Source organism: Hemiscyllium ocellatum, chromosome 4 (genome assembly GCF_020745735.1).
Source record: "Hemiscyllium ocellatum isolate sHemOce1 chromosome 4, sHemOce1.pat.X.cur, whole genome shotgun sequence".
NCBI lineage: Eukaryota > Metazoa > Chordata > Chondrichthyes > Orectolobiformes > Hemiscylliidae > Hemiscyllium > Hemiscyllium ocellatum.
Genome location: NC_083404.1, coordinates 36,648,890 through 36,662,239, shown reverse-complemented (window position 1 = coordinate 36,662,239; position 13,350 = coordinate 36,648,890). Strand labels below are relative to the sequence as shown.

The following is a 13,350-nucleotide window of genomic DNA, read 5'->3' as shown; positions in this document are numbered from 1 at the left end:
ATGGCCATGTGTATCCACACCTATGTGTTTGACTCAACTGACTTCTGAAATGACATATTGAGCCATTCAGTTCAAGGGCAATTAAAAACTCGCAAAAAATGCAGCAAGCTACGTGAAATTTCTAAAGCTGTAGCTTTGTTCATGTGTGTGGCTTACTTTGTAGTCACAGTAAAATTATAGACAGGAAATAACACGTATCTATCTTTGGACATAGGAGCAAAGGAACATGAGTAGGCCATTCAGCCTATTGAGCTTGCTCTGTCATATAACGTGACCATGGTTGGTTGAACACTTCAATGCATTTTAGTAATATTATCTCCACAATACTTTACACCATTAGATTAGATGAGACTACTTACAGTGTGGAAACAGGCCCTTCAGCCCAACAAGTCCACACTGACCCGCCGAAGCGCAACCAACCATACCTATTCCCCTACATTTACCCCTTAATCTAACACAACGGGCAATTTAGCATGGCCAATTCACATAACCTGCACATTTTTGGACTGTGGGAGGAAAGCGGAGTACCCGGAGGAAACCCACGCAGACACGGGGAGAATGTGCAAACTCCACACAGACAGTCGCCTGAGGCGGGACTTGAACCCGGATCTCTGGCGCTGTGAGGCAGCAGTGCTAATCACTGTGCCGCCCCATCAGAAATCTATCAATCTCTAAACATTCTTAATGACCAAACTTCTACAGCTCTCTGAAAGAGAGAATTCTAAAGATTCAATGCTCTGAGTGAAATAACTTTTCATCTCTGTTCTAAATTACACTTCCTCTTTATTTTTAAATTGTGCCTGCTGGTTCTCGACTACCAAATCAAAAAACCAGGAGAAATATTTACATCAACTCTACCTATCCCTTAAAGCATTTTTGGTCAACTTCTCTTCAGAGGACACAGGACTCCCCCCATCTCAGGAAGTTTGGTGAAACTTTGTTGCACTTGCTCTATAGCAACAATATCTTGACGTAAGGAGACCAAACTGCACGTTGTACTCTGGGTATGGTCTAACCAAGCTCTACCACTCCTGTACTCATCACCTCTTACAATAAAGGTTAAAATTCCATTTGTCTCCCTCGTTGCTTGATGCAGCTGCATGTTAATCTTCAGTAACTTATTAATAAAGGTACCTAGGTCCTTTTGTACATCTACACTTTCTAACCTTTTAACATTTAATGTCTGTTCCATCCACCAAAGTGGATAACCTCAAATTTTACCACTTACTATTTATTCCACCTGACATGCTTCTGATTACTCACTAAGTCTGACCAAATCCTCCTTAAGTTGTTCTTCATTTTTTTCACGACACATTCTCGTTCAGATGTGTATTACAGCAAATTTGGTACACACCTCCCAAATCATTCACATATATGCAAACAGTTGGAGCCTTAAATATTGATTCTTGCAGGATACCACTAGTTATAGTTGGTCAACATGAGAATAACTTGTTTATTTCTACTCTTGGTTCTCTGCTTGTTAACCAATCGTAAATTCATGCCAGTACATTACCCCCTTCCCATCGGTTTTAATAACTTCCTTTTAGGGATCCTATCAAAAGCCTACCAAAAGTATAAATATACAGCATCTATCGACTCCCTTTTATCAACTTTATTAGTAAAGTCTCAACAAGTTTGTCAAACACGACTTGCCAATTGTAAGTCCATGTTTATTTTATTTTGACTCCATTTAACTTTAATTCCCTTTTGATTGTGTCTCTTAATGAAATCCAAGTAGCAACTACTTCTTTCTGAATTATACATTTCTTCTATTTTTAAGCTCTTTAAATTCACTCTCTAGCAGCAGCTGAGAGTTCTCCATGCTGTCACTTTTGGATTTTTGGTTAATTGTAGCCCAGCCCCAAGTAGAGGTGGATCCCACCAGTCCAGCTATGTTTACTCCCGGATGTCGAATAACGTTCTGAACCTCATCATCTCTTTACTCACCAGCCGAGTAGAAGAGTCACCTGCAGTCTCACTCCAGGAAGTTGACTGAATGTCTAGAGCCAAATTCCTTTTATCCATTGCCCAAGTAGAGACATATCTCACAAACCCAGCTGTCTCCATTCCTGGGAAAACTCCCCATTTCCAAATCCTCCTTTCTGCTAAGCAATGTTTCTAGTTACACATATTAGATGGTGTAGCTGTGATAAACCATGAAAGAAGATTCCAAATTGGAATTCCCTTTTAAATCTTATACGTCAAGGAGACTTACAGAGTCATGGAGTCACAGAATAATAGTTTGGAAATAGATCCTTCAGTCCAACTCATCAGCGCCAACCAGCCATCCCAATCTAATCAATGTCCCATTTGCCAGCATTTGGCCCAAATCCCTCCAAACTTTTCTTATTCATATACCCATCCAGATGCCTGCTAAATGTTGGGATTGTACCAGCATTCACCATTTGCTCTGGCAGCTCAGGTCCTTTTTAAATCTTTCCCATCTTACCTTAAACCTATGCCTTCTAGTTTTGGACTCATCTTGCCAGCAGAATTTCCTTCCAAATGATCATGAGCCTTATTACAATATTGCTATTTAGATAGTCCATCAGCCTCATTCTAAAAATAGTTCTCAATACTTTACATTCTATTAGTGTTAAGATAAGCCCAAGTGTAGGTTTTCTGAATGAAGCAATTGAATATTTCCTGTGTGCAAGTATTGCTGATTATTTGGGGGGGATGAAAAGCACTGGAAGAATAAACTTTTAATTCACATAGCAACCTTGGGACAATGCAAAGAAGTTCATGGCCCATCGATTAATTTTACAGTTTCATCACTATTGTAATATGAAGAAAATTTCACTACTGCTTTGTAAAAAATAATATCCAATGAACAGGAGAAACAAGATAAATGAAAAGATAATGTTTTTTGCAACATTAATTGAGGAGTAAATGATGCCACTTATGTGTAGAAACTCTGTTTTGCTTCAGATAGTGTCATTGAGTCTTTTATGTGAAAGGAATTTGCAGATTGTCTCTTCTGTATTAGTGAAACATTTGAAAATCCAACAATAGTATGTAAAATAAAATGCGATGAATAATTCTTCTGGCTACCTTCTCTGTTTTGGATGAAATCTACCTATGTTAAGAGAGGTTTATGAATAAATGAGGAAAGATTTTCTCTCTTCACAACTGATAACACAAAAAAAAGTTTCTTTTTGACAGTCCAAATAAATTATTCAATTTGGAGTTAAGTAAAACATAACATTTCAAATTTTCATAATACTTACTGTGACAATCTTAATTTGACATCTGATACGTTGTACTGCCCCTGGAATGGATGCCTGGCAAAGAGAAATGTATGTCAAAAATTCTATTCTGATTCTATAAAGGTTGTGTCCTAACTAGCAGTGAATAAACATTACCCGACACTAGCACTGAGCTTCAAAGTCAAATTAAAATAGGCTAATTATCTCTTGCTATAATGATAGCATTACTGGAAAGTTAAAACATGCATTATGGAAGTAAAATCAGATTAATATTTACACAATACATACTTGTAAAAGTATTATGACAACTAAACAATTTTGATGGCTTCTACACCAAACAAAAATGTGTATTTTAATCCATTTGTTACACATTCTGAACAAATGCACTTTATATATGGCTAACAAATTTCATATACATCACAATTTAAAAGCATTTGCACATTTCTAAGTTTAACCTATTGTGGGTTTTCAATGATAAAATTCATTTATAGTTTACACTCAGCTGATGCACACACATGCACTTTACAATCAAAGTTCAATTTAGTTGAAGAAGTGATCCAATGTCAAAATTACATGCTCGCATTACAATTTAACAAAGCCTGGCAATTAACTTTTAATCAGAATTAATGGGGACATTCTCCATAGCAACACCATGTCAGAATCCAGTGACCATCTGAACAGCACTCTCCTCTCATGCAGGTATAAATGTTAGTTTTCCTGTTAAATTTGTACTCTTGTGACATGTCCTGATTAGTACAAGACAAGAAACTTGTCAAAATTGCCCTTTTCAGCAAAAATGAAAATACCAAGTGTAAACAAGAAATAATTAAGTTAGTTACTGATAATCAAGTCAGTGTAATTTTTTTTCATGGAATGTAAGCATAATTGGGCAGGTCAGCTTTTACTGCTTATTCTCAGTTGCCCTGGAAAAGATTGTGGGAAGTTGCCTTCTTCAGCTGCTGCAGGCCTTGAACAATAGGATGTAAAACAAGCCTTGGCAAAATTTGAAGAGTAGGAGATTTCACTCAATGCTGACTTCAATTTACTCCTCAAATTAATACTAACAATCGCCAGATTTCCTGTTAATTTATCCAACTGCTGATATTGGGACATTGGCTGCTGCATTTGTGTACAGAAATGAATACATTACTTTTGATGAGTAGGAATAACGTAGGCAAATTAATTTCAACCTAATAAGTAAGAGATTACATTACAGCTAAAGGAAAAGAGGACATAATATTGGAAAAATGAAATTCAATGGGATAGAGAAACAAAGGAGATCTGGGAGTACAAAAAGACAAATCTCTCAAGTAGTTACATAGATTAATAAAGAAAACAGGCACTCAAGTTTATTTCAAGAGGGGAATGTTTAAAAAGTACAGAAGGTACAATAAACATGTATCGAAGCATTTGCTAGATTTGGAGTAATTTGTACAGGTCTGTTCACCATATTATTTAAGTGACATGAAGGTGTTCTAGAGAGTGCAAAACTAATTCACAAGAATGAAACCAGAAATGCAATGTTAATATCAGAGTAATTGAACAGTCTTGGTTTGTTTTCTCTTGAAAGGAGAAGGCTAAGGAATAACTTAATAGAGATCTTGAACATTATGAACACTTTTGATAGAGTAGCTGCTTAGAACATTTTTGTGGCAAGAACACAATTAGAGGTTTTCAAAGCGTTTTCTACTTTTTCTGAACTATAACTGAGGTTATTAGCAATTGATTTAAATAGGTGAGGGTGGGGTAGATGAAGCCATTAACTGGGGATTCACGTGCCCTCCTACATGTAGGAACTGATGAGATTGGTAGCTTGCTGAAGATTTGCATGTTAGTTAACTCTTATTTCTGTAAATAAAAATTTATAACAAGTATAAAGATTGGTTCCAGTTTCAGCACTTGGCTTTCTGGCCTAGAATTTGGTAGCAGAGAGCAGCTACTTACAAGTGAAGGTTGGAAGCCAAGAAAATATATTCTCAGTCAGAGGAATAAAATCCTAATGGTCATTTTTGGAAATGGAAAAGGACCACTGTAAGACGTCAAGACATCATTACCTTGTGACATTTTCCAAGTCTGAAACGACTCACAGGTATGCCCCAACAAACATTAAAGGCTTGGCTTTGGTATTATCATTTCCTACAAGAGGTGAGATCAGAAATATTTTGTACCTTAGTTGCCCATCAGATGGATAGGTTTTGACTAAAACAGAGAATGCTGAAGAAATTTAACAGGTCTGCCAACATTTGTGAAGAAAGGGACAGATTTAACATTTCAGTCTGTTTCTCTCTCCTCAAATGCTGCCAGATTTGCTGAGGGGTTTGGATCTTCTATTGGAATTTTTGGTTGTATAAAAATTGATGCTTAGGAGGTATGGTCAGAATTTGATAAATTTAAAAACACTCTTATTCCCTTGAGTTTGACGAAATTCAACTAGAGGATTCCTGGATCAGAACTGTCATTGGAGTGTATTAGGATGTTGCATACTGACAAGCAATTGCTTCTAACTTCTGTTCTACATTTCGACAGGGGGAACCAGTTCAATCTGTTGTTTGCTGCTTTGAAAACATGCCTAAAAAAGCTCTCTTTCCCATCAGCCTTCATGGAATAAATTCTGTCGTGATGCTAACAATAGAAGATTCAACAATTGCCAGATTACGAAATAATCAAGGTACTGGAAACAGGCATCAATATAACAGGGGGATTAATGTCAGGCAGAATGAGGTTAAAGCAATATATTTGGAAATTAAGTAATCCAGTTACAGTGATGATAATTGAAAAACAGTTATTGGAAGAATGTCCTGATTGTCAATACAATGTAACACCCTGACAGTATCAATGAGTTCTTGATGGGATCAGGAGATTCCAGGTCTCGTTACAGGTAGGTGAGAATGTCTCTTTTGAAACAGTAAAGTGTTTCATTGTTCCTATGGGAAGGTGGTCCTTGGTGGTGCCTCTCCGTCTGACCTGTTCTTTGTGTGGCTTTGGTATTGCTGTGTTATGAGACTGCCCTCGGGGCTTTGGGATTGCTGTGTTGACCTGGTATTAGATTAGATTACTTACAGTGTGGAAACAGGCCCTTCGGCCCAACAAGTCCACACCGACCCGCCGAAGCGCAACCCACCCATACCCATACCCTTATATTTACCCCTTACCTAACACTACGGGCAATTTAGCATGGCCAATTCACCTGACCCGCACATCTTTGGACTGTGGGAGGAAACCGGAGCACCCGGAGGAAACCCACGCAGACACGGGGAGAATGTGCAAACTCCACACAGTCAGTCGCCTGAGTCGGGAATTGAACCCAGGTCTTCAGGCGCTGTTAGTGTGTGTTTTGTGTTAGTATTGTTAGTGTGTTTTGGGAAGTGTATTCCCTTGTCTGCGAGTGCTGTCTGGTTTCACTTGTCAGCCTGCTTGGTTGCTGCTGAGGCATTCTGGGTGTTTCTGGCCAAATTTGCATTCCTATGTTCTGTGGGCCTACTATGGGTAGGCAGGGTGGCAGACCTTTTCCCACAGTTATGAATAGATTAGAGTAGATGTTTAATTGTCTATTTTTCCTGGATATCTGTTCGGCTTAAGGGAGTTGGAACCCTCCAAAGTTTCCAACTTTAATGAACTCTTTTGGAGGCTTCCTGAGGCAGGGGAACTACCAATCAGAAAGTTTCATTTCCCAGGTAATTCCCATACTTAGTTGCGTCAGGAATTTCATCTGGCCCTGATGCACAATTTCAATCAATGCTGCTTCAGCAATTCTCTAGCTATTGCCTCTATCAATTAATATGTAGCTAAAATTCAAAATTGCTCTCTGTTCTGTGCAATAATCCTCTTGTTCTCTGAAGTACTGAAATTAGCTCATTTTTTTCTGCATGTTTGAATGTTTTCTTGCTGGTGATAGGTTTTCATCAAGACTGAAGTTTCAAAGTAAATTCAAGAGCACTGGGGCATCAGAAAAGTTGATCCAAGATAGCTTCATTCAGGAGAATTAGAACATGATAAAAGAGAGTCATTTGGGATGGGAAGAAAGGCCCTGGCAGGTGAAAGTTTATGATGGTAAGGTAGCATTTTTAAAACACATGGCTCTTTTGTCAGAATTAGTTAAAATTAATTCTTCAACACTGAACCTGGCAGCATAAAGAAGTAGACTAGGTACTTTTCACCTCAAATGCTCATGCTTTGTTGATGAACAGTACGTGTTAAATCAAAGACTGGATAATGGTGATGTGAGTGATCATGGCACTTGCGTCAAAGCTAACACATCCATTGGCCAATTTGGGGAATGGAGATTTTTTCCATTTGTTCAAGAGATTTTGGTGTTACTCCCTAGGCCAGCATTTATTGTCCATCCCTAATTGCCCAAAGGGCAGTTAAGAGTTTCATGTCAAGTATAAGGGTTTCTGCAGTTCACTGTGGGTTGCTGATTTACAAACTTGATGTGCAATTACAATCTTACAAGTTTACATGGACACAATCCAGTAGAGTAATTCCTCACTTATTGCTGTAATTGAATTTCTGATAAGTTGAACTCTAAGCAGTTTCGTTTTTCCCATTAAAACCAATGTGAGCATTCACTCCCTTTATCACTGATGCACAATGGGAGCGGTATATATCATTTATAAAAAAACACAGCAAACCCACCAAGGATCCTTTGACAGCAGCTTCCAATCTAGGGACCTCCAACATCAAAGGCAGTCAATACATAAGATCACCACTACGTAAGTTCCCTTCCAAAACATATATCCTTACTTTGAATGCCATCGCTGTTCTTTCACTGTCATTGGATCAAAATTATGGAATCCCCTCTCTAACACCACTGTGAATTTCTTAGACCCCATGTAGTCCAAGTGGCTGTTCATCACCATCTTCTCCAAAGCATTCCTAATCATGTTAAAACTTTATGCTCTACAAGTTTAAGTATTAAACATTCCTAAATTCCTTTCACTTGCAAATTAAATAACTTTTAAAATAAGATAAATTTTAAAACATAAAATAAACACCCGAACCCATTCTACTTAGCTCTTGCTCACCATCTGTCTTGCTCACTTGTTCCCTCTCCCAAACTCAGGAGAGGCTCAGCAAAAGGGCACACAATCTACCGCTCAAGAAGCTGGGTGCCACCTAGGAAAAAGTAGCCCACTTAATCGACACTACATCCACAAACATTCGCTCCCTCCAACACTGACATCAGTAGCAGCAGAGTGCACCATCCACAAGACACGCTTCAGAAATTCACCAGCGCTCCTTAAACAGCACTATCAAAATCCACGACCACCACCATCCAGAATAGTGTTTCCCAACCCTTTCAATATGCATTTATTATCATTACACCTTACTAGAGAGGTTTGGAACACAGTGCATACAATGAGCTGAAGAAAGATCAAAAGTATTAATGTCTGAAATCCATCACCAAAAATACACCATCTTTCAATGCAAGCACAGACACATTTTTAATATCTGCACAACTCACCTATTTCTAACCATTCGGCAAAACACAAAGCAAATTTCAATTTACTGGGTTAGTGAGCAACCTGAACATGCTAGTGTTGCCAAGCCTTTTGATCCAGGGCACCTTGCATCTTGCAATGCCTCTTCTAAATCAGCTGATGCTGTCAATTTGCCATTAAAATCAGAGGTGAAATTTTGTCGATCTCTATTGCATTTACATTTTTTTCACATGTAGGTATGCCTAAGGTTTCAGCAATGGTATGGGGCTTCTTCTACAAGCTCAGCCACCAGTTAAGAGCTTTAAAATATCCATGCACACTCCATGAGTTATTGTGCTTGCTAGATAATTTGTTCTCTCAAACTCTTGAAGGATTGAACATGCTTCTTCACAAGAGATAGACATTTCAACCGTAAAGAGTGCCTTACGTAATTGGTACCATCACAATGTTTGTGAACTTCTATCTACAGGTAAGACATTCAGGTAAAGGGTAAGTAGCATCTCCTGTTGATGAAAATCTAAAGGCCAGAGAACTCTCAATATACTCTCTCTGAATAGTTCTTGCACTTTTTCCTTTTGAATCAGATGCTTCATTAAATGAATTAGCAGAGAAATCGCCTCATTTGACAAAATAATCGATTGGTTCTTAGAATCTAAGACCTAGAGAAGGAACATAACTAGAATTCACTTTAAAATCCGTGATGTGGAAACACTTCCAGGCAGGCAGGCCAGTTCAATAGTTGTTTCAAGTGCACATCTCTTTACGCTAGAAATACGCAATCATTGCGCATACTCAAACTGAATGTCGGTCATGCTCATGTGCAAGCAAGCTGCATAACTGAGCGGATTGTCCTTTTGCTGCAGGTGCATAGCGTAGAACCTCTGTACATGTCCAGCATCTGAAGTCTACACACATGCAGTTTTAGAGGCTTGTGTATGCACAGTTGATAGAGGTGCCTGGTGTCAGCTGATATGGCCTTCAGTAATGGACGCTGAAGGAAATTGGAATCATGGCCACTGCCTCGACAGTCAGGTAAAGCCTCTTGAAAATTTCACAGCAGACTTCTCACCTTGTCACAGCCTACTGGCACACCAATTGCAAACCACTGATCTAGGAGGACAAGGGCAGCAGATACATGGGAACATCAACAACTGCAGGTTGCTCTTCAAGACAGTCACCACCTGACCTAGAAGTATATCATTTCTTCTACACTGCCTCTGGGTCAAAATCCTGAAACTGCCTCTCTAACAGTATTGTGGGTATATCTGCTCAAAATAGACAACAGAAATTCAAGAACCCAGCTCACAACCACCTTCTCCATGGCAATTAGGAATGGGCAATACATGCTGGCCAGTGAGTGAGGAAGTTAGAGAAGATGAGAGATGGAGGTTCTGGGATTGAAACAGTGAACAGGAAGACTGGGGAGTAGGAGAGCATGCCCTCTAAATTGCAGCTGTTTGGGTCACATGACTCCATGTCAATCCTGGTGCAAAAAGGTATGAGTGCAGAAATCCCAACATTAAATGCACATATCAGCCTCATTATAACCAGAATGCTAAACTAGAACAATGTTGAATGAAACAACTCAGAACGGGGATTTCCTGCAGTAAGTGGATATCAGAATTAAGCAAAACAAAAGCTGACACATGAGCGTAACAAGAACGGAATACGAATTAAGTTTTCCAATATCACCTGGCTATAAATACTAACTTTTCATTATATTAAGAATACAAACAACACACAAATGTTTTGAGATCTGTAAACTATAAGAAAAACCTGTAAATAAAGTCTCCAAATTATATCTACTGTTCATAACACCCAACAGTAACTGGATAAGACAAAACACACAATAAATGACACTATCCTACCCAGGATTGATTTCAGTGACAGCAGGATGTTTGTTGCTATTCCATACTCTGAAATGGTGTGTGTTCTTCCATGCAGCGACAAACAAAACGCCATAGTCTGCTAACATTTTGTCATTATCTGAAGGAGAGTAAAAAAACATATTGATATATTGCCTGGCTAGAATAGTTAACAAAAAATTTAGACAATCCTCCACTCAGTCAGTAACAACATAATATTGGAAGTTACTTTCATGTCAATCCAAATTTTGAAATAACGCAGCTTCCGTATATCAAAAGACCAACCTGAATGTTGTTCAAAATCTACTTCAGTAAGTTCATGCTTGAAACAACAGTGACTTTTGTAATTAGAGGATGCCGTTATTCTGCAAGTTTACCTCTGAGATATACTATTCAATGTGCAATGTGATGGGAAAATTTCAAAATTTATCCAAGAAAACTATGGAAGTTGTACAATTAGTGAAAGCAGCTACTTTGCATCACTCCTATGATATGCTCAAAAAAAGTGTCAGGCAACTGATACGATATATTGAACAAACCTAGATTGCTGTACTTCCAAATACACATGATGGACTATAACCTGGTGTTGTGTGATTTTTAACTTCACAAGTTTTCCCTAAAGGAAGCAATGGTAACTTTCAATCCATGTAGCTTTCTGTGCTCCTACATTCTGAGGAAACATTTCTCCCGATTTCTCTTTCTTGTGCTTGTGCTAACTCTCCAACCAGAAGTAATAGCTTTTTCCCGTTCACTCCATCAAAGCCTCTGCTAATTTGAAAAAAGGTCTGCTCATTCTAAACCTCCTAACAGCCTTTTTGCCAAATGGAAACAGTGTCAGCTCAAACATTCTCTGGTATCTTCCAGATGACACTCCACTGTAAGTCAATTCTTAAAAAGTCATTATGTTCATAGAGTCATAGAGAAGTACAGCATGGAAACAGACCCTTCGGTCCAACTTGTCCATGCCGACCAGATATCCCAACCCAAGCTAGTCCCACCTGCCAGCACCTGGCCCATATCCCTCCAAACCCTTCCTATTCGTATACCCATCCAAATGCCTCTTAAATGTTGCAATTGTACCGGCCTCCACCACATCCTCTGGCAGCTCATTCCATACACTTACCACCCTGTGCGTGAAGAAGTTGCCCCTTACGTCTTTGTTATATCTTTCCCCACTCACCCTAAACCTATGCCCTCTAGTTCTGGACTCCCTGACCCCAGGGAAAAGACTTTGTCTATTTATCCTATCCACGCCCCTCATAATTTTGTAAACTTCTATAAGGTCACCCCTCAGCCTCCGACGCTCCAGGGAAAACAGCCCCAGCCTGTTCAGCCTCTCCCCGTAGCTCAGATCCTCCAACCCTGGCAGCATCCTTGTAAATCTTTTCTGAACCTTTTCAAGTTTCACATTTTTCCGACAGGAAGATCAGAATTGCGCGCAATATTCCGACAGTGGTCTAACCAATATCCTGTACAGCTGCAACATGACCTCCCAACTCCTGTACTCAATACTCTGACCAATAAAGGAAAGCATACCAAATGCCTTTTTCACTATCCTACCTACCTGCGACTCCACTTTCAGGGAGCTATGAACCTGCACTCCAAGGTCCCTTTGTTCAGCAACACTTCCTCGGACCTTACCATTAAGTGTATAAGTCCTGCTAAGATTTGCTTTCACAAAATGCAGCACCTGAATTAAACTCCATCTGCCACTTCTCAGCTCATTGGCCCATCTGGTCCAGATCCTGTTGTAATCTGATGTAACCCTCTTCGCTGTCCACTACACCTCCAATTTTGGTGTCATCTGCAAACTTACGAACTATACCTCTTATGCTCGCATCCAAATCATTTATGTAGATTAGATTAGACTTACAGTGTGGAAACAGGCCCTTCGGCCCAACAAGTCCACACCGACCCGCCGAAGCGCAACCCACCCATACCCTTACATTTACCCCTTACTTAACACTATGGGCAATTTAGCATGGCCAATTCACCTGACCCGCACATCTTTGTGACTGTGGGAGGAAACCGGAGCACCCGGAGGAAACCCACGCAGACACGGGGAGAACGTGCAAACTCCACACAGTCAGTCGCCTGAGTCGGGAATTGAACCCAGGTCTCTGGTGCTGTGAGGCAGCAGTGCTAACCACTGTGCCACCGTGCCGCCCAAATGTAAATGACAAAAAGTAAAGGGCCCAGCACCGATCCACTGGTCACAGGCCTCCAGTGTGAAAAACAACCCTCCACCACCACCCTCTATCTTCTACCTTTGAGCCAGTTCTGTATCCAAATGGCTAGTTCTCCTGTATTCCATGAGATCTAACCTTGCTAACCAGTCTTGCATGGGGAACCTTGTCGAACACCTTACTGAAGTCCATGTAGATCACATCTACTGCCCTGCCCTCATCAATCCTCTTTGTTACTTCTTCAAAAATGCTGTTGGCATTTTTGTAGTTTTACCTACTGGCACTGGCCATTTAGGCAATTAGATATTTGAAGGTGTCACGTTCATCAACACCTATGAATGTCCTTCCATTATGTGTATAATCCTTTCCTTCTTTCTTGCCTAAATTAACTTCACATTTCTCCAAATTGAATAGTATCTGCTTACATCATAATGGCAATTACATTTCTTCTCACCTTTTATTAAAATTCTTACTTTTGTGTAAAGGAAAAGTACAATGAATGCTGGAAATCTGAAATAAACACAGAGTTATGGAGAAACTTAGGAGGTATGGTGGTATATGTGGAAAAAGGAAGAAAGTTTTAAGTCTAGGATGAAAGGCTGAAGAGTCATACCGGACCTGAAATGTTAGCTCTATTTTTCTCTCCACA

At 39.5% G+C, this 13,350-nt stretch overlaps 1 protein-coding gene across 1 annotated transcript in view; it reads right to left on the bottom strand.

Moving 5' to 3' along the window:
• The window catches only part of avl9 (AVL9 homolog (S. cerevisiase)), a 90,395-nt gene that overhangs the window by 23,951 nt on the left and 53,094 nt on the right, over nt 1-13,350 (bottom strand). The window contains exons 13-14 of the mRNA XM_060822927.1: nt 10,519-10,636; nt 3,231-3,284 (exon numbers count right to left, since the gene is read on the bottom strand). Coding sequence (XP_060678910.1) covers nt 3,231-3,284; nt 10,519-10,636 — 172 coding nt within the window. The remainder of the gene's footprint in view (nt 1-3,230; nt 3,285-10,518; nt 10,637-13,350) is intronic.